This window comes from Trichosurus vulpecula, chromosome 6 (genome assembly GCF_011100635.1).
Source record: "Trichosurus vulpecula isolate mTriVul1 chromosome 6, mTriVul1.pri, whole genome shotgun sequence".
In the NCBI taxonomy this organism is placed as follows: Eukaryota; Metazoa; Chordata; class Mammalia; order Diprotodontia; family Phalangeridae; genus Trichosurus; species Trichosurus vulpecula.
In genome coordinates, this window is record NC_050578.1 from 256,779,068 (window position 1) to 256,800,638 (window position 21,571).

At 43.4% G+C, this 21,571-nt stretch overlaps 1 protein-coding gene across 1 annotated transcript in view; it reads right to left on the reverse strand.

The window, feature by feature from the left end:
- Positions 1–11,508: 11,508 nt before the first annotated feature.
- The window catches only part of SYT13 (synaptotagmin 13), a 47,943-nt gene continuing 37,880 nt past the window's right edge, over positions 11,509–21,571 (reverse strand). The window contains exons 5-6 of the mRNA XM_036764037.1: positions 16,376–16,505; positions 11,509–12,219 (exon numbers count right to left, since the gene is read on the reverse strand). Coding sequence (XP_036619932.1) covers positions 11,915–12,219; positions 16,376–16,505 — 435 coding nt within the window. The 3' untranslated portion in view covers positions 11,509–11,914. The remainder of the gene's footprint in view (positions 12,220–16,375; positions 16,506–21,571) is intronic.

Here is a 21,571-nt window from a genome sequence, read left to right on the forward strand (position 1 = left end):
TTCTCAGCTCGTATTTCAATGTGCTTTATGTTTGCAAAGCAATCTATTATCTCATTTGATCCATTCAATAATTCTGAGAGGGGTGTTATTGTTTTCTCCATTTTGAAGATGAGGAAACTGAGGTTCAGAGACGTTACATCATTGGAAAGCAGAGTGGCAGAGTGGAAAGAGAGAGCCCGAAGTCCCAGGGCCAGCTTGGCCCTGAGTGACCTTCGATAAGTCATTTCACCATTATTTCAGTATCTTGACCTCTAAAATGAAGGGGTTGGGCTAGATGACACTCTGACAACCTTCTTGAGAGTAGAAGTTGTCTCTTTCTAGAACAGTGCCTGGCAAATCATGGAGGCTTAACATTTATTTGTCGGTTGTTTGATCCTATGATGGTTTGGCTAGAGTTACACAGCTAGTAATTATCTGAGGTAGGACTTGAACCTAGGTCTTTCTGACTTTCAATCCAGCATTCTATCAACTATACCAAGAGGCATTTGTATCTAGCTCTGGTAAATGGAACCAAGATAATTATAATTGGATCTAGATTATGAATACTGGACTTGGGGGCCAATAGCTAAGACACAATCTACCTTCTCTTAGACAACTCCAAATGGATTCAAACTCAGGTCCTGCAGCTTCACATCCAACACTCTCCATTATTATTAGAAGTCTATAGCATCTCAAGTTCAGAATAATGAGGGCAACAAAAATGGGCATAATTTAAGAGCCAGGCTTAGAGGACCTTCAGTAGAAGGGAAAGGGTAGAGCTACTAAAGTCCCTGTGGCCCAACATACCCAAGGGCATTGTCAGGTAAGAAGATGATGATTTAAGGAATAGTTCCTGAATGTGATGGCTTCTGTCAGAAATTCCAGCTGCCACACTGCTGTTCCACCTTCAATGTCTCAATTCCTAACATATGAAAGGTAGTATTTTTACCAAAATGATATGTGAAGTCATAACCAACAAGTCAGGGCTGGCAAGTATTTTTATCAAGATATGAGAAGTCATAATCAATGAGTCAGGGTTGGCAGATTAGATTACTTCCTTAAGAGTCTAGGTCAAGTATCTTAGCAAACCTCTTATATGAACCCTAAAAATGATCTTGAAAATGTAGCAAAGATAAGCTGGACTCAAAAGAACATCAGATCTCCTAGTCTCTTCTCATGGCACAAGAGCACATAAAATAGTAAAAAGCTGGCTTTGCCCACAAACCTTGAGAGTGTAACCCAACTAGATTAAAATATAATTGGGACACGTTTAACAAATAAATAAAAATATAATACAACATAGATAATGTTAGTGTGTGCTTTTCTAAGCCAATAAGCCACATGCAGGGATCCCTTTCTATTTGAGTTTGACACTTCTGGCATAGTGGAAAGAGCTTCAGGTTTGGAGTCAGGAGACTTGGGTTTCATAGAGTCACAGAATTTTCATTTCAGAGTTCATTTGGACCAACTCATACCCAAAAGGAGTTTCCTCATCTGACAGTTCTCTGTATCAATGAAATAACAGACCTAGTCCCTATCCCCTAGCAACACCTGTGAACAAGAATCCCCATTATGATGCATCTAACAAGTGGTCATCCAGTCTTGCTTGGAAGATGGCCAGTAAAGAGGATGTCACCCCTACTAGAGATAGTGCATTCTACTTTGGGATAGTGTTAATTGTTAGAAAGTCTTTCCTGACGACTAGCCCAAATTTAAATGCAAATTCTACCCATTGCCTTTAGTTCTACACTCTAGGACCAAGCAGGACTCATTTAATTCCTGTTCCGTTAAAAGCTCTTCAAATACTTAAAACCACTATTGTACCTAGGGATGTGCTGGGGCCAGCTCATACTAGCTCACAAGAGCCAACTGTTAAATTTTCTTTGTAAGCATATGCACCTCAGAAATCACAAATGCTATAAATCGAGACTTGATTTATCATTTCACTGATTGTTTAGACTTAAGAAAGTGAGAGGGGAAATGTTAATAATGCAGATGAAATTTAAAGGTGTGCTATGTTTGCTTTTTCTTTTCCAGAGAACCAGATGTTAAACATTTACCAGCATATTATTGATCATATCCTGCTCCCGCATCTTCTTTAGCTTATACATTTCCAGCTCCTTCAACTCATCTGATATTATCAGTCTCCAGACCCTTCTCCATGCCGTCTGTCCTCCTCTTGGCTATTTCTAGGTTATCAATACAGTTCCTAAAATGTATACCTAGAACTGAACACAATATTCCAGATGTGTTGTGATTAGACCAGAGAATCTCAACTTGCACCTTGTTAATCCTGGATTCTAGGCCTCTCAATGTGGCCTGACATTGCAACTTTCTTGGCTGCCAAATTATACTGTTGACTTATTAAACTAGCTGGCTATTAAGACTCACAGATCTTCATCAGATGGACTACTTTCTAGCCATGATTCCTCCATCTTGTATGTGTGAAGTTGTTGTTTTTTTAAACCCAAGTGTAAAACTTTACATTTATGCCTATTAAGTGTCATCTTGTTAAATGTGATTCAATAGTCTGCCCAATCTCCAAACTCTAAGACTAGTATACCACACTAGGTCCTCCCTTTGTCCCATCGAGACCCGATTCTTCCCTCCTAACACCCCATCTCCTCCCACCCCCATCCTGTGCCCCATCTCTGCCAGTCCTTATTTAGAGGATCATGGATCTAAAAGGACCATCAGAGGACATCATCTAGTCCAATCCCTTCTTTTTACAAAGGAGGAAACAGGTCCGGTCAATGGTGTTAAATGACTTCCCCATGTCACAGAAGTAATAAACTTCAGAGAGAGGATTTGAAACCAGGTCCTCTGAATTCAGGGCGAAGGTTCTTTCCCCAGCACCCCATGCCAAGCTAGTAAAGGTTGACTAAGATGTTCCCTGATAAAGGGTTAAGATGTGACCAATCACAAGGAATTTACATTTTGAATGGAGATCCTGAAAGATTGAAAAGACTTCAAGCCCAAAGGAATGTATCTCTAATAGTGGAGTAGTAAGTGGTGGATTTGATATTTCAGCATCCCAAGAGGCTAGTGAGGCCCCTTTTGTGGGTTTGTGGTTAGTTCTGGGCATCAGATTTTAAAAGGGGCATTGACACACAAGCATGTCTAAAGGGGGACACCAGGATGGCAGAAAACATGTGGGGAAAAGACTAGTTTAGTGAAAATAGCATTGTCTTTCAAAGCATAAGGTCTAGGTTCTACTGTTTTCTAGCTATGTAACCTTGGGTAAGCTGCTTAAGCTCTCTGAGCCTTGGCTTACTCATCTGTAATATCAAGATCATAATATTTTCACTAATTGCCTCCTCACTAGCAAAGCTTAAAGAGCTATATAAACGTGAGAAATTATGATTGAAGGAACGGGAGATGTTGAGTTTGGAGGAGAGAAGATGGAGAAGGATAAGAGATGGGGTTAATATCTTCCAATTCTGAAGTCCTATCATGTAAAAGAGTATGACTGGAGAGAGCAGAACCAGCAGCAATGAGGAGGAATTTCAGGGAGACAGACTTTGGTTCAGTAGCCAGAAAAAAAACTTGTCCAACTAGTTTTGGGTTTCACAATTTGTCCAACTAGACTTGTCCAACAATAGAATGGGCTTCTTTATGTGGTAATGAGCTCCTTATCTCTGGAAGTATGCAAGCATAGACTGTGTGACCCCTGTCAAGAGTATCATAGAGGGGATTACTTCATGGGGTGAGATCACATTCTATTCCTATTTTAAGATCCCATGAACCTACTCGTATTACCTAGAAAACTTACCTAAAAGTTATTATGTCTATAAACCTAATTCCAGTCTTGATCTGGAAGTATGCAGTATCTTTAAGTTACATCAGTACCCACAGCTAGGTTAGTTAAACCGGGTACCCAAAACCACTTACATGGTAACGATATATACTCCAGGTCTTTGCTTTGAGTTACTGAACTGTTGCTCAACACACCTATGAATGAAGGGGACTTGGTACATATTAATATCTAAAGTTGAATATTAAGAGGGCCACTTAGCCTCTATTTTTCAGTGCCTAGAACAGGTCTTAGCACATGTTGTTGTTCAGTCATTTCAGCCATATCCAACTCTTCATGACCCCATTTGGGGTTTTCTGGGTAAAGAAACTGGAATAGTTTGCAATTTCCTTCTCCAGCTCATTTTACACATGGGGAAACTGAGGTAAACAGAGTTAAATGATTTGCCCAGGGTCACACAGCCAGTAAGTGTCTGAGGCCAGATTTGAACTCATGAAGATGAGTCTTCCTGCCTCCAGACTCTACATTTTATGCACTATGGCACCCTGCCCTGCTTTGAGCATGTCTTTACATTGGCTGTCCTCCATGCCTAAAATGCTCTTTCTCCTCTCTACCTCCTAGCTTCCCTGGCTTCATTCAAGACTCGGCTCAAATCCTTCCTTGTGCAAGAAGCCTTTCTCAAGCCCCTCAGCTGTACTGCCTTCTCTCTGACATTGCCTTCCATCAATTCTGCCTATATCTTGTATGTACCTAGTCACTTATATGGTGTCTCACCCATTAGAATACATGCTCCTTGAGGGCAGGGACTAATTTTTGCCTTTCTTTTTTTCTTTTTCTTTTGCCTTTGGCCCTTAGCCCAGTGTCCAGCACATAATTGGTACTCAATAAATTCTGGTTGACTGATTAGTAAATATTCACTGAATAGAATTGAAGTCAGAAGACATTCTGAAATAAGTCCCACAATGTTTATCCACATCTCATGATCTAAAGATATGGATGCCCATCAAGTTACTTAGAATGTTAAGTTCTGACATTCCATGGGCTACATTCTAAGGTCCATTCCAGTATTAACATACAATGGTTTAAGGTCTCATTCTGCTCTGACATTCCATGTTCTAAGGTCCTTCCTACCACTGACATTTTATCTTATTAAACTCCTCATTCCTTTCTAATATTCTATTTTTAGGGCCCCTTCCATATCTGGCATTCTTTTTTTCTGTGTTCTAAAGTCCCTTCCAGTTTTGACATCCTAAGTTCTATGTCCTAAGCTCCTCCTCCTAGGTCCTTTGAGATCTGGCATTCTTTTTTCTGTGTCCTAAAGTCCCTTTTGGTCTTTACATTCCATGTTGTATGTTCTAAGCTCCTCCTCTATTTCTAATATTCTATTTTTGGGATCCCTTCCATAACTGACATTCTATTTTCTGAGTTCCAAAGTCTCTCTTGGTTTTGACATTCCATGTTCTATGTCTCAAGTTCCTCCTTCATTTCTAATATTGTATGTTTAGGGTCCTTTGAGATCTAGCATTCTTTTTCCTGTGTTCTACAGCCCCTCTTGGTTTTCACATCCCATGTTCTACGTTTTCAGGTCCCTCCCAGCTCTGATGATTTACATTGTAAAGTCTCTTCCAACTCTGACATTCAATGTTCTAAGCTCCCTTCCATCTCAGATATTCAATTGCTAAAGGATCCTTTCAGCACTGGCATTCGGTTTGGTATTTTGAAAAGATGCTGTTTACTTTAACATTCAGAGTCCCTTTATTCTAAGATTCCTTCTGCCCTTATCATTGTTTTAAGGTCCCCTCCAGCCCTGGCATTCTATTCTTAGAGTTCTAGCTTTGGGGATAAGGATCAATGCCATCCGTCTTAGGCCAGGCAGGTGGAATTTGTGGTCTTTCTTCCTCACTGACTTTATGTTGTAGAGTGATAGAACCTAGGATGAGAGGGAGCCTTAAAGATCATTTAATCTGATCCTCTCCTTTTCTAGATGAGGGAACTTGAGGCCCAGAGAAATTAAGTAAGCTGCACAATGTCACACAGATGTGGCTTCCAACCACAAATGGCTGTCAATCCTTCCCACTCCCACCAAAACTTCTCTTCTCCAGACCATGTATCTCTAATTCCTTCAACAATTACTTCTACCACAGGTTTTCCACTGTCCTCATTGCTTTTCTCCTGATATAATGAAGTATTAATTTCCCTTTAAAACAAAACTGAATACAAAACTCATGATAGAGTTTAACCAGCAATTTACTGCCCCACAATAGAATTCTACCACTTGCACCTCCTTCATTAAAGATTCATTCTTTTGGCTATTGAAGGACATGCCCTGCTCTGAATCTTCTTTTCTCTAGGCAAAGCATCCCCAGTTCCTTCAAATGATCCTTGAATAATAAGTTTTCCAGTCTTTTCATCATCCTAGAAGCTCTCCTCTAGACACTCTCCAAATTAACAACCTCCATCCTACAATTTGGCACCTACACTACAGGTATAACCTGACCAGGACACAGGACAGCAAGACTGACCCTCAAAATATCCATCTATTAGATAAAGGGTCTGGTTTAGGTCATCCCTAAGGTCCCTTTGGGTAATAAATCCTAGGAGCCACACTGGAGAGGTGCCAAGAAAACCACAGGTACCAGTGATCTTAATTGTTAAGTCTAATAGACTATTCTCCATCCTCATCCTTCATGATCTCTCTGTGGCATCTGAGACTATTGAACACATTGTCTATTCTCTCCTCACTAGGTTTTTGGGACACTGTTGTCTCCTGGTTCTTCTTTTCCATATCCGACTGCTCTTTTTCTGTCTCATTTACTGGTTCTTCATTCATGTCACACACACACATCGATCATGGCTGTGCCTGCCCAAAGGTTCTATCCGGGGTCCTCTGATCTTATCTTACTTGATAAACTCATCAACTTCCATGGATTCGATTATGATCTCCAAACAGATGATTCCAAAATCTACATATCCCACCCCAGTCTCTCTCCTAAGTTACCATCCTGTATCACCAGCTGCCTTTTGGTCATATCAAAATGGATGTCCTGTAGGCACCTCAAACTCAACATGTTCAAAACAGAGCTCATCACTTCCCTTTGTACACCCTCCCCTCTTCCCAACTTTCCTGTTACTGTTGATCACCCAGAATCACAACCTGGGGGTCCTCCTCAGCTCCTCATTCTCCCTCATCCCCAAATATGCAATCCATTGACACATCTTCTTGTTTCTACTGGCATATTTCTCTCTCTCTCTCCTCTCTTTCTCTTTCTCTCTCTCTCTCTCCCCTCTTCCCCCCCCTCATATACACATATCTATAATATATAACATATTGCATATTATACATACATATATACATACACATATGTATGTATATATTTATGTCTGTGCATGCACTTCTCTCCCCTCACCCAAAGTCAGGTCTTCATTGACTCTCACCTGGACTACTGAAATACCCTTCTAATTTTCCTCTCTGCTTTGACCCTCCCCACTCCAATCCATCCATCCTCCACTCAGCTGCCAAGATGATTTTTCTAAAGCCTAGGTTTGACCATGTCACCCCTCTACTCTGTCAGTCTCCCTGTGATGCCCAGAATTCAATACAGACTCCTCACTTTAGCATCTAAAGCTCCCTAACTTGGCTCTTCCTTCCTTTCTGATCTTCATATACTTCATTCCCTTATATCTACCCTGTGACACTGGCCTCCTTGCTGTCCTTTTTATCCTATCTCTGAGCTCTGGAAGCGCATATCTCCTGTGTCCAGAGGCCCTCCCTCATCACCTCCACTTCTTAGCCATCTGACTTCCTTCAAGACTCAGTCAGCTCAAATACCACTTTCTGTAGGACTTTCCTAGTCTCTCCCCCACCCCCACCAAGCTACTAGTGCCTTCTACTCTCAGATTACCTTCCATGTTCTGCATATCTTTTGAGTATACTTACTTATTTATATATGATCACCCCCATTAGAATGGAAGCTCCCTGAGGGCAAGGTATGTTTTTTGCCTTTTTTATATCCCCAGAACTTAGCTCAGTGTCAGGCATGTAGTAAGGGTGTAATTAATGCTTGTTGACTGACTGGTAGGTAATGAATAGAATTATTTATCAGAAGCCTACTGCTTAATTCAACCTTGGCCATATCTACAGTTGTACTTGGCAATGGGGCTGCCCTTACTTAATTCTGTGGGTCTCCTGGTTTCTATGATATCCTCTCTTCCCCTTCATCTTTAGCTGGGTCCTTTCCAGACTCAATTTGAGTAGCAATCCCCTTCTGACGGATGAAGGAGCAGCCAGATGTGGGACACCCCCTACAAGCACCTGCAGACAAAGAGTGAGTTTTGGACAGACTGGTCTTGGGTGTCCTCAGTCTCCTCCTCTTTCTCCTCTTTCTGTCACTCTTTCCCCATACCTCTCTGCCCTATAGGCCCTATAGGGAGCCAGCAGCCTCCTGATCTTTTCTACTTTCCTCTGAACTTCTTCCCTTTAAGAGATCTGAAAAATTCAACTACATTGAACTATAAAGAACTAATTGTGGGTCAGCTCTCCCAGGGAGATCATAGGACCATAGACACATAAAATTAGCCTAAAAAGACAGGAAAGATCACAGGATTATAGTTCTTGAGCTGGAAAGGACCACAGAGGCCATCTTGTCCAACCCCCTCCTTTTGTATCTATATTTCATATTTCAACAAGGTGATAAAGCCTTAAGTTATATTCATAAAGCCCTAACTTCAGCTTCAGGCAGATGCAAGCCAGAAGGAGGAAGCCTTTTCAGTGTCAACTGAGGCTTCTCGGGACCCTTGAAATCACACCACCCGGGCACTCCTCTGGAACACTGCCCACAATAGATCCAATGGAGAGGGACCAGAGCACAGTTAGGATGCAGGCTGGCCTGCTGGGTGGTATTCATCAAGCCAGGCCACAAGGAACAAGGTCTAGTCAGGCTGCTCTCAAGACTGGGACCACAAAGTGGCCTGCTGTGTGACTGAGCTGCCACACACACTGCTGCCTCCAGAGCTTCACCCTGCCATGTTAACAGGAGGGAAAGGGAGAATGCCTGTGAGGCAGAGACGAGAAGCCATGAACCCTGTGCTTTTAGAATAATGAGCAAGTCTGGGATTAAAGGAGCAAAAAGGAATCCAGACACAGGGTCTGGCCGCTCTCATGCCGCAATCTTATGGACCAAGAGAATGTTCCCAGGCCACTGCTCGGAGGCTGTCTTTCCTCCTCCTTATCTCCAGCTCTTTGGCTCGCTCTCTCTCTCCAGTGCCAACCTTCTAGTTTACCAGGCACATCAAGTTCCCATTCCAGAAGACAAACGGAGAGCTCCCAAGAAGCCTCTGCAGCAGGGAACAAAGGTTCCAAGTTCCACCAGTAGAATTCTAATGGGAGATGACAAGGGTGATCTAGAGATGGGGTGATGTGCTATCCTGATCTGTCTACCACGTGGCACACAGGAGAGAACAAGGGACCAGGAATCAGGGGATGTGGTTTCAAGTCCTGATTCTGGTACTCACTCTCTTTGTAAGCTCAGGCAAGTGTCTCCCCATCTTGGGGCCTCAGTTTCTCTATATATTCAATAAAGGATAGTGTAAATTATCTCCAAAGTCCCTTTAGTTCCAGTATTCTATGTTCTAAGACTCCTTTAACTCTGACATTCTATGTTCTAAAGTCCTTCCCAGGTCTTACTTTCTATGTTGAAAGGTACTTCCCAGCTCTGACATTCTATGTTCTAAGGGCTCTACTACCTCTGACAACTTATATTCTAAGATCCTTCACAGGTCTGACCTTCTATGTCCTAAGGTCCTTCCCAGCTATGACACTCTATGTTCTAAGGTCCTTCCCAGATCTGACCTTCTATGTTCTATGGCCCTTCCCAACTCTGACATTCTACGTTCTAAAGTGTCCCTACCAATTCTGACAACCTATGTTCTAATGGTTCTTTTTGCTTTAACATTATATGTTATACATTCTGTGTTCTAGCTGTGACATTCTGTATTCTACATTCTAAGGTCCCATCTGGCTCCAGCACTCTTATGTTCCAGATTATAAGGTCCTTTCCAGCCCTGATGTTAAACTTTGTCAAGTCCCTTGGAGTACAAATATTCTATGGGTTCTATCTTTTTCCCATTGGAGCAAGGGATGTACTTTTTAGTCTGTTAGAACACTGAAAGATACGTGTTTGATCAATAGGACTCCAAAGTCCAGATACTTCTGTATACCTGAGTTCAACCTCTCCGATCTAGAAACCATAGCTGTGCACACTTCTACAGCTTTTCTGATGCATCCTCCTAGAAAACCAGAAGGGAAAGACAGTGAGCCCAGCCAATATTGGGGGATACCTCATTAAAAGCCCAATGGGGATTCCTCATGAAAAAAAAATTTCCCGGGATGCCCCCAAGACTGTCTGGGCATATCTCCTGCCTGCAACTTCCACCCTGATCAAGTATCTTTCAGCCAGTTTTAGATATGGCCAAACCAAGATAATTAAACACTGAGAGAGTTGCCTAGTGCTCCTCAGTGAATCAAAGGCAGGGAACACACAGAACTCAGGTGTCCCTGGACTCACAGCACCCTGTTCTGTCCACTCAACGGTATCATCTTACAATGCATGTTCTATTCGTGTGGCCTACTCTTTGGAGATTCTCGTACTAGAGAAGAAGATTCCCAGATCTAGAGCAGGGGAAGGACATCAGACAACCCCTTTATTTTTACAATGGGGAAACTGAGGCCTGAAGTCACATAGGCAGTAAACGTCGGAGGCAGGTTCTGAACCTGTGTCCTCTGGCTCCAAAGCCAGGATCTTCCCACTGCACCACAGCTGCTGCCTGACATTTTGGCCAACAAGCTGAGGGTCACATTTGCCAGAGGCTGCTCTCCTTATAAATGTGAACCAAGAAACTGGTTCAGCTCAGACGTTTTCGGTGTTTGTGTCACTAAGCCTCATGCAGCTGCCCATGAGTGGACCCTTCTGTGCATCACCAAAATGCAGAGGAAAGCTTGATTTGAGGACTGTATAATTAACTTAATAATGGTAGCTAACATTTCTGTGGCATTTTACCCCTTACAAAGGGGTTTCCTCACCCTGTAATGTAGGTAGGAGCCTTAGTGTCTCCATTTTGCAGATGAGAAAGCTGAGACCCAGAGGCATGTTGTGACTTGCCTGTAGTTACATGGAAAGTAAGATGGGGTCAGAAGTGGAATCCAGATCATTTTTCTTTCACAGGGGCATAGGATTCAAAGATGGAAAGGGGAGAGAGGTTTTTCCAAAACTCTGATTTAAAAACAAAATGAATCAATAAAACTCATTTAAAAACAAAGCAGTTGGTTACCTCATTAGGATCATTAGATTTGGAGATGGAAGGAAGAGATTATCTAATTAACCCATCTCATTTTACAGAAGAGTTGAGAGATCTTCACCTCTCTTGCCCAAGGCCACACAGGTACTAAGAAGCAGTGTCAAGATTTGAACCCAGGCCCTCTGACTCCCAACCCAGCATTTGGGTCTACCATCACTGGATGTATTCAAGCAGAGGGTGGACTTGTGTTTAACAGATGTTTCTTGATTAATTTGAATGACTATGTCTCAAGTATGCTATAGAGTTTATTCCTGGGTTTTTTTGGGGGGGTAGGGGTGGAGATTGGACCTTGAAAGTCCTTCCCCATTGACATTCAGGGTTTTTTTTAAGTCTTAAAAAAATAGGGAAACTCTTTTATTTGCTCAATAAAAAGGAACATGGTGTTCAAGAGCAGGCATTTCAAAAATAATGAAATGTTTGTTAGATCAAGCTTTCCTTTGCCTTTTTTCCAAGGCCTGTCTGCCCATCTGTGTGTGGGCTGTCTCATGCACACGGGCTGTAACTCACCCATCTTTTTGGCAAGTAGGAAGGGAATCACTGTATGTACTCAACAGCATGACCACCGAGGTCCTATTTCTGCTCTGTGATCAGAGATCAAAGGCCTCTTCTTTAGCACACAGTGAATGCTTAATAAATGCTCGTTGAGGGATGACCTGACTTTCAGGTGACAGGGATCCTATGTGGCCTCAGCCTTCCCAAACATCTTCCATGGTCTCCTGAGCCCATGGCCTGACTGAGAGTGGAATGGGGAGAAGTCGGGGAGACGGATGGACAAAGGTAGGCGAGACAAGGAGGGGAGCTTGGCATCATGGTGGAGGCCTCAAGGGGCTACATCTGGAGTTGGTGCCACATGGCAATCTGCCGGCGGGGATTCTTGAGCATCTCTTCCCAGTGGCTGCGCTGGGTGCCGGATGAGTGCAGGCCTAGGCTGCAGCGGCCTAGCACATGGCTTTGGCCGGCCTCGTCCTGGCCTAGCATCTCTAGCTCCACGCTGGAGGCCCGCAGGAGGTCATCGGGCACCTCGAACATGATCATCTCATTCCACACGGGGTTCAGCTTGTGCTTGGCCCGCTTTGTCTGCTTCTTCTTGAGTTTCAGGGCCTGATGCTTCAAGGTCACCTTGACGGAGACATCTGCAAAGTATGGGGCATGAGTGGGGAGGGGAGAGTAAGAGAGATAGGCTTGGTAAGTTTCTGCACACTTGTGCCCTCCAGCTGGTCTAGAGGAGAGCCATGGCGGCCCCTCTGCAATTCCTCAGGGCCCCAGCTAAGCCAATAGTCAGAGGACAGAGTGAACCACAGAATCCTAGAATCTGGGAGCTGGAAAAAACCTGAGGAGTAACCTGATCCAGCCTCCTTTTATATAGAAATGAATAATGTGGGGATTGGGCCCAGGAATCCAACCTTTCACCCCATACATTCCTGCCCCTTCTTCCGTCTATTCCTAAGAATACTGTATGGAGGGTGTCCTGGTGGGATTTTAAGTAGTTTGCGTTCAGGGATCACAGATTTCAAACTGGAATGAATGCTGGGCATGCTGGCATATGCTTGCAATTCCTGCTATTAAGAAAGGCTGAGACCGGCAGATTGCTTGAGCTCAGGAAGTCTGAAGTACAGTAGGCTAAGCATTTTGGGTGTCCAGCAAGAATATGCTGAGACCCCGGGAGCAGGAGACCCCCAGACTCCCTAAGGCAGGGAAAACCAACCCAGGTCTGAAAGCTACAACTATAGTTTAAATCGGATTCTGCTAAGTGAAGGTGAGGGGTTTCAGACTAAGCACTGTTAGAATTGGAGACGATCGGATCAAGTCACAGATTGAGAGATGGAAGAGACCTCGGAGGCAGTCTAGTCCATCTACCACATTTTACCGAGGTGGAAACTGAGGCCCAGGAAGCAACGTGACTTCGATTCAATAATTCAGTTCAATAACCATTTATGAAGCACCTACTGTGTGCCGGGTACTGTGCTAAGCCCTTGCCCAAGGTCACACATTAGTACGCATTTGAGGTGGAATTTGAATCCTGAGTCAGCCCATTTTCCTTTGTACCAAAAGGAGAGAAAGAGATGATAATGGGGATGGGGAGAAGGCAGCCCTCCAAGTACACATGGGGGCTGGGAATAACCAGCGCTCAGCCTCCTCTCGCTTGTTTTCAACGTCCTTCCAAGTCCATTGAGATGACTCGTCTCTTGGCTGACTGTCTGCCTGGATTCCTCTCATCTGTTTCTTGTTCTTTGAAAAAGGCTTTTTCAGACATAAACCTTGGCTCTGCACTCATAGATTTAAAGCTGCAAGAGACCTGAGAGGTCGTCTTAACCTCTGTTTAACAGCTAGGGAAACAAAGACTGAGAAAGGCAGTTACTTGCTCACAGTCACCCAGATCAACAGCCATCTATTCCAACACCCTCAGGGAAGTTCAAGGACTGTGCAAGGTTACCCAGCTAGTGAGAATCTGAGATGGGATTTGGATCCGGGTCCTCTACCCCAGAACCAGTTCTCATCCCTCTGTCCCACTTGCCTCTCAGCCTTCAAACCAACCTCTTCAGGCTCCCAATTTCTCACTATTCCACACTGCATACCCCACCCAAATTTTACTCAGGGGGCAAGAGTAGATGTCCTGCCCCTGAAGGTGAAAGGATTCTGGATATACCATCAGAAACTTCTCCCAGGAATTTTAAGATGAAGGCCAATATAGGAATTCATAATATTTAAAGTTGGAAGACACCTTGGGATCATCTGGTCCAATTGTCTCATATTCCCCGTGAGGAAGCTAAGTCCCAGAGTAGGGAAGGGACTTGACCAAGGTCACAAAGGGCAAAGCTTCAATCCTGGATCCCCTAATGCCAAATGTAATGCATTCCTCATTACACCACGATGGATTTTCATATATAACCTAACAGCCAGAGCCTATTTCAATTAGCTCAGGGTTATGGAAGCTAACGTGAGAGTAATTACAACTCAGTGTTTATTGCTATAATTATCACCCCTGGGTGGTTAGTGCTTCACTTTGCCAATGATATTTGAGAGGCAAGAGCTGTAAGAGAACTGACCTGAAGTGAGCTATAGAGAAAACCCAATAAATCATTTATGAAGCACCTACTATGTGCCAGGCACTATGCTAAGGGCTGGGGATACAATTAATAAAAAGAAACACAGTTCCTGCCTTCAAGGAGCTTATACTCTAGTGCAGAAAGACAGGAAAGAGAGAGAGAAGTAAGGGATGGAAAAGAAGAAGGTGATATTCATTTTGTCTCCTTGCTTGGGATTCCACCAGTGTGGCTGATGCTGAGAGCCATTCATTTAGGGACTCCAAAGACAAGTGTTGGCATCTCCATCTTGCAGCTATAAAGGGGCCCCAAGAACACAGAGCAAGTTGTATGATGCCATGGAAAGATTTCAAGTCTTGGAGTCATGGGAGCAGGGTTCTCATCTCAATTCTGCTACTTAGGGGCGACTGCTCCCCTCTGGGGCTCAATATCTTTCTAACAATCAGAGCTATTGCAAAGGGGAAGGGGCTGCCTCGGGAAGGGGGGGCTGCCCCATGAGGTCGAGGGCTGCCCCTCAAGGGACATTTCCAAGAGGAGGTTTAATATACATTTGTCATGGATGCTGGGAAGCTTATGCTTGCTCAGGTGTTGGACTAGGCAGCTGCTGATGTCCCTTCTAGCTCGGAGGTTCTATCATCCTCTGATTCTGCATTCTGAGAGCATGGTGAGACTCGGGGGCAATGACTGAGAGATTCTTGTCCTCTTGGTATGTGTGGTTTAGTGGAAAAATCCATGAGTTGGAAGTCAGGAAACTTGGGTTCAACTGGGCTCTGTTGTGTATCAGCTGTGACTTTGAAAGAGTCGCTTTTCTGTGGGCCTCAGCTATCTGTTTTGTAAAATGAGGGAGGGGGAATTAATGGTCTCCAAGGCCCTTCCTACTCTCACTTCTATGGATCTGGCCCCCCTGAGTCCACATCATCAGCCCACGAGGCCACACTGGTACCAATGGTAAGGTGATATCTCTCAGAGATTTTGAAAGTCTCAGGGTCCTGGGCCCTGAAAGGAGGCCATTTGGGTAGGCACTCTGGTCCACTGGTCCCTGTAAAAGGCAGATTCTTTGAGCCACAGGCTCCATCAACTAGCCCACACACACCTTCTGCCATCACATACACTCAGCTGGTATGAAGGTGGAGAATTGGCAGATTCTGAAGAGAAGGAAGATTGAAGCCAGACAGCGATTGTGTCCCCTGTATAGTGGCCAGATGGCTGAACTTGGGATCAAGATCTGGGATGCTTCTTAGCTTTGTAACCCTGGGTAAGTAATTTCTTCACCTTGTATCTCAGTTTCCCCACAAGTAAAAAGTAAAAAGAGTCCCAGGATCAAAGGATCTTAGAAATCATCAAGTCTAACACCATCTCATAGAGGCAGAGAAAGGTGAAGTAACTTAGCCCCAGTCACACAGCTAGCAAGTATCTGGGGCAGGATTTTATTTCAGTACTACGTAATCTCAAGTCTATCCACTGTACCACCTCAGAAAGGGAATTGCCCATGGTCTCACAGATAGCATGTTAGGCTCATAGACTTAGAGCTGGAAGGAAATGTAGAGCTCCTCTGGACCAGCAGTCCTCAAAGTATGATCAGAGACCCGGGGGGCCCCCAAGGCCTTTTCGGGGGGGGGTCCATGACATTAAAACTCTTTTCACAATAATATTGATAGGCAGACCCATAAACAAAAGCTTTAGAGGGGAGGGGTCAGTCCTCAATAATTTATTAGAGTGCAAAGGGCTCCTGAGAAGGCAGGGGAAGGAAACAAGCATTTAGTAAGTGCCTACTATGTTCCACACACTCAGCTAAACTTACAAGTATTATCTCGCTTGATCCTCAAATCAACCCTAGGAAGTAGACATTATTATTATCTCCACTTAACAGTTGAGGAAACTGAGGCAGAATAAGTAACTTCCCCAGGGTCACACAGCTGGCAAGCATCTGAAACTAGATTTAAATTCAGGTCTTCCTGACCCCAGGCTCAGCCCTCTATCCCCTGAGCCACATGGCGAAAACCAAAAAGTTTGAAAACTGCTGATCTAAACCAGCCCCTTCATTTTACAAATGAGGAAACTGAGAGATAAATCAATTTCTCCAAACCACATGCATAGCGATTGGTAGATCTGGTACTCAAACCCAAGTCTTCTGACTCCAAATCCTGTTGTCCCACATGCCTATCCCTTCATAGCTCTCTTCCAACATGTCCCCTGGGGCTAAAGGAGAGGCACTACCCATCACTCCCAATGCTGCCCCACTCACCCTTCCCTAGGACATCTTTGGATTGGTTGGAATGCAGATTCTTTGCCTTGATCAGGACCACGAGGAGTCGGTTGGCTGCTGGAAGGTAGCTGATGGATAGGAGGACTTCACCAGAACCAGTGGCCAGGGCCTGGGGAGGGAAGAGGAGACCCAAGCAAAAAGGTTGACTCTGAGCTGGCTTCAGTCTGAAGAAGATAGGATTGGGGTCAATTGCCTATCATGAGGTCAGGCAATCTTGCAACCACAGCAACAGTAGCACATCAACTTCTATACAGTGCCTCAAATTAGCAGAAAGAGCACTGTGTCAAAAACATCTGGGTTCAAGCCCCAGCTCTGATATGTATTTTTTGCGTGACATTGGACATGTGATTTCCCCAATCAAACTGGTCCTATTTCTTCATCAGCAAAATGGCAGGGGTGGGGAGTGAGCTAAATCATCTCAAAGTTCCTTTCTGCCTCCAAGGTTTCAAAGCCACTATGTCAAAATTGAGAAGTGACTTGATCAGAGTTAGGAGCAGAAGAGTCAAAATTCAAATTAAGGTCAAGCAAGCATTTATTAAGCACCTATTATATACTATATACATACCATAAGCACCTCTCCACTGGAGATTCAAAGACAATAATTGGGACAATCCCTACTCAAAAGGAGCTCACATCCTAAAGGAGGAGACAACAGGGACATATATGGGGAATCCCAAAAGTTTTGTGCATTTTAAGCTAGTAAAGTTTTATGGACATTGAGACAGTTGGGAAACGCTGTATGAGTATATATCAAAAAAAATTGAAAGAGAATAAATAGAAAGTCATTAAATACAAGGTAATTAAGAAGGAAAGGCATTAGCAGTTGAGGGAATCAGGAAAGACTTCCAGTAAAAGATCATGCTTGAACATTTTTTAAAGGAAGAAAGGAACATTAAAAGACAGAGGTAAGGAGAGAGTGCATTCCTGGCATGGGGGATGGCCTAATGCAAAGGCTTTCCTGTGTGAGAAAAAGGGAATGAGGTTAGCTTGGCTGGATCACAGAGTGTAAGAGGGAAGTAATTTCCAATGGGGCTAGAAAGATAGGTTGGGGCCAGGTTGTGAAGGACTTTGAAAGCTAAACAGAGGAAATGATATATTTTTTTTGAATATAGGAATTTATATTTCCTAGAGGGAAGGGACACTCTATTAAGTAGGGGTGTGACATGGTGAAATCTGTGCTTAAGGAAAGTCACTCTCAGCAGTATTGAGGATGGAGGGGAGTGGTGAGACCTGAGGCCAGAAGACCAAGGAGGAGACTGCTGTGACAATCCAGGCCACCAGTGATGAGGACCCAGACTAAGATGGCGGCTGCATAAGCAGGGAGAAGGAGTTGGGTGTGAGAGGTAGAGAAAGAAACTGATTGGCTGCATAAGGTGAGGGAGCAGGAAGAGCTGAGCATAATAACAAGGATATGAACCTAGGACTTGGAAGAGTAGTGATGTCTTTAGCAGAAAAAGGGAAGTTTGGAAGAGGGGAGGGACAGAAAGGGAGCTCTTTACACCTGTTGAGTGTGAAGCGTCTCTGGGGAGCCCAGTCTCAAATGTCCAGTAGGCAACTGGGGATGTGGGGCTGAAGTCGGAGGAGAGGCTTCTCACTCTAAAGTCCCAGTGTCCCTTCCTCCACATGATGCCTCATCTAGTCCATGGGAGTTGGAGAGAAGAAAAAGATAGAAAGACAGGTAATGGGGGGATGGCTGAACAAGTTAGGTATTATTGTGATGGAATACTGGTATGCTATAAGAAATGGTGAGCCCAATGATCTTAGAAAAACATAGAAAGACTTGCATGAAATAACGAAGAGTAAAGAGTGAAATGAGCAGAAACGAGAACTTTGTATACAGTAAGAGCAATATTGTTTTAAGAACGACTTTAAGTGAATATGTAATTTTGTCTATTATAAATAGCCAAATTAAATATAAAGGACATATGAAGAAAGATGCTATCTGTATCCAGAGAAAGAACAGGTAAATAAATGAATAGAATAATTTATTTTAATTAATAATTTATATATCTATATCGATTTGTGGTAGCCATCTCTGTGGTGGGAAGGAAGAAAAAAGAAATTTACATGATAATTTGTTGTATATTTGAAAGGAATAGCAAGTTGTACGTAGCAGATTTGCAGTTTCACATACAATCATCTTTTTATTATACTATGTTATGGTTATGTTTGCTTTATTCTATAAATTAAAAATAAAATTAAAAAAAGAAATTCAGATAATGCAACTGAGTCATTTCTATAAAGCAGAGGGATGATATTGTATTGTTTTGGGGGTTTTGGGGGAGGCAATCAGGGTTAAATGACTTGCCCAGGGTTACACAGCTAGTAAGTGTCTGAGGAAGAATTTGAACTCAGGCCCTCCTGACTTTAGGACCTTAAGCTTCTTTTTCTTTTTTTCTGAGATAATATAAGATATTTTTATTTATTAAATAGTCCAAGATCAACCCAATTCTTACCATCATCATGGCACCTTTGACAAAGAGAATGTTCTTTTTTATGCAAAAACAATTTTAACATTCTTTTTTTTTTCAAATTTTGAATTCCAAATTCTCTCATTCCCTCCCTTCCTTCCCCCCATTGAGAAGGAAAGCAAAATGACATAGACTATACATGTGTGGTCATTCAAAACACATTTCCATTTAAGTCATGCTGTGAAAGAAAGCACAGACAAAAAAAAACAAGAAAAATAAAGAAAAACTATCTTTGATCTGCATTCAGGCTCCATCAGTTCTTTCTCTGGAGATGAACAGCACTTTCCATCTTAAGTCCTACAGTATTGTCTTGGATCATTGTATTGCTGAGCATGTGCTTATTTTTTAAAGGGAGTCATTTCAAAGAAAATCCTGGGGCTGCCCAGGAGCCATAGACTCCAGGAGAACTGACCAAGCCTCCTCCTGTCCTTAGCTGCTTCCCCCTCTCTAGTCCATGGCTGAAGCAGAGCTGAGCTCTCTTCCCCTTGCTGCCTCCAGACACATTATTCCTGAGTGGGGTGAGAGAGAAAGTTCATCAATTGGGCCCAACCACCCCTGACAGGCTTCAGGCCATGTGTGGGAGCAAGAGGAACCATAACAATGAAGAACAAGGTGAGTGGCTGGTGGTCTACACATGTGACACTTCAAGAAGGAATATGGGAAATGCAGTGGGAAAAGCTCTCAGTTCTTCAGCACTTTCTGGGTCACCAACAGCTTTCTCCCAAACAGCCCTTCCAGGTAGGTCATCCTCATTCTACAGATAAAGAACCCCAGGTTCAGAAAGAGAGGTGACTTGTCCAAAGTCAGACTGGTGAGTCACAGAGAGGGGACCCAAGCCCTCTTTCTCCACCACACCGTGCTGTTTCCTTTCCAAAAAGCAATGCCGTCTAATCATAACATGGTGGATAGAATACTAGACTTAGAGTGGTGGAAATTGGAGATCAATTTCTGTCTCTGAAAGTCACTTCCCCTCTTTGATCTTGAATTTCCTCACCTGTAAAATGGAGATAGCATATGAAGTACCTCCATCCCTAGGAATCTACGAGGACCAGGTGACACAATCCTTAGAAAAACTACTTTGCTAGCTTTAAAGGGCTGTAGAAACAACCCTACACAAATATAGAGTGGCCACCCCCCTATCATCAATATAGCGCTTAAAGGTTTACTAAGTGCTTTACAAATATTTCCTCATGATCCCCAAAACAACCCTGGGAGGAAGATGCTATAATTAATATTATCTCCATTTTTTTTTAGATGGAAAAAAAGAAAGAGAGAGAGAGAAACAAAGAGTTCAATGACCTGCCCAAGGTCATCTGACTAGTATCCAAACTCAGGTCTTCCTTTCTGCATTCGCTCCTATGCGCCACCTAGCAGCTGTGGAAATATTGCAGGAGAGGGGCTAGAAACTGATGCTGCATTTCATTGAGAGATGGACCTCCCTGGTGAGGAAACCCCCGGTATCAATGCTTAGATTTTGGAACTGGGACCAATGCAAGCATAAGCCACAATGCCAGAGGACTGCAGAGGGAGGACCCCTCCCAGAGAACCGATGCACTTAAAATGCATGATGAAGCACACAATACTGGACATGGCCCATGTGGAAATTTGGTTTTTTTGGACTACATATATTTATTATAAGGGCCAGGTGACCAGGAAGAGGTTTTAAATTTGAGAGGGACAAGGCAGTTTGGCCATTGTTAAGAGTTTAAAGCTTTTGGGAGATAGGCTACAATTGATTAATAAGATATTATGGCTACTTTGTAGCTACTTATGTGTATCATGTATATTTATTTAAGTACATGTTGATTTCTCCCATTAGAATGTAGGCTTCTTGAGGGCAGGAACTGTTTTTGCTTTTCCTTTGTGTAGTGTCTAGGCATGTAGTAAGCACTTAATAAATGTTTATTGATTGGACAGATATCTAAAATTTGAAATAACGTATCTTAGTATAAAGAATGTTGTTGTATTAGGATTCAGAGGGCCTCAGTTCAAATCCTCACTCTATGTCTAAATACCACTGTGACCTTGGGCAAATTCTTCACTTAGGCCTCAGTTTCCTCGTCTGTAAAATGAGAGGGGGATGGGCTAGATGACCTCTGAGGTCCCTTCCAACTCTAAATCCTATAACCATAATATCAACACCAAAAGGAAACTTAGAGGTCATTGATTTTACAGGTAAGGAAACTGAGTCCCAGAGAGGGTGAGTTACTTGCGCTGGGTCACACAGCTAATTAGTGGCGGAACTGAGACTCAAGAGATTGATGAGTTCTGATTCCTAAGCCCCTATTGTTTGTACCGCGTCATGTTTTCCACACCTGCCTGACCCATCCGCCTCCACTTTCAAAGGATTTGCTGACAAAAATAACCGATCTCCCCTTCTCATTGTTCCCCAGGCCTTTTCTTCTTTGCTCCTCTCGCTTCTTCTTCGCCTCCAGATCTCAATGAATGATTCAAGCTGTGTATTTCGGCAGCACGTTGCTCTCCAGGGTCCCTGGTGACGCAAAGCTGACTTTTTTTGCTGAGCATCTTCCGGTAGAACTAGGGCACAGCTTTCACCTAACACTAGTCCTGCTGTTAACCCCTTCCTGCCCAGATAAGTAATTTATCTGAGATGCAGCATCTTACACATTTGCCATTGTTTCCTTTGTGCCTGCCAAGCATCACTCAACCAGAGAGTGTAGGTGCCCTCCCTGGTGGGTGTTTT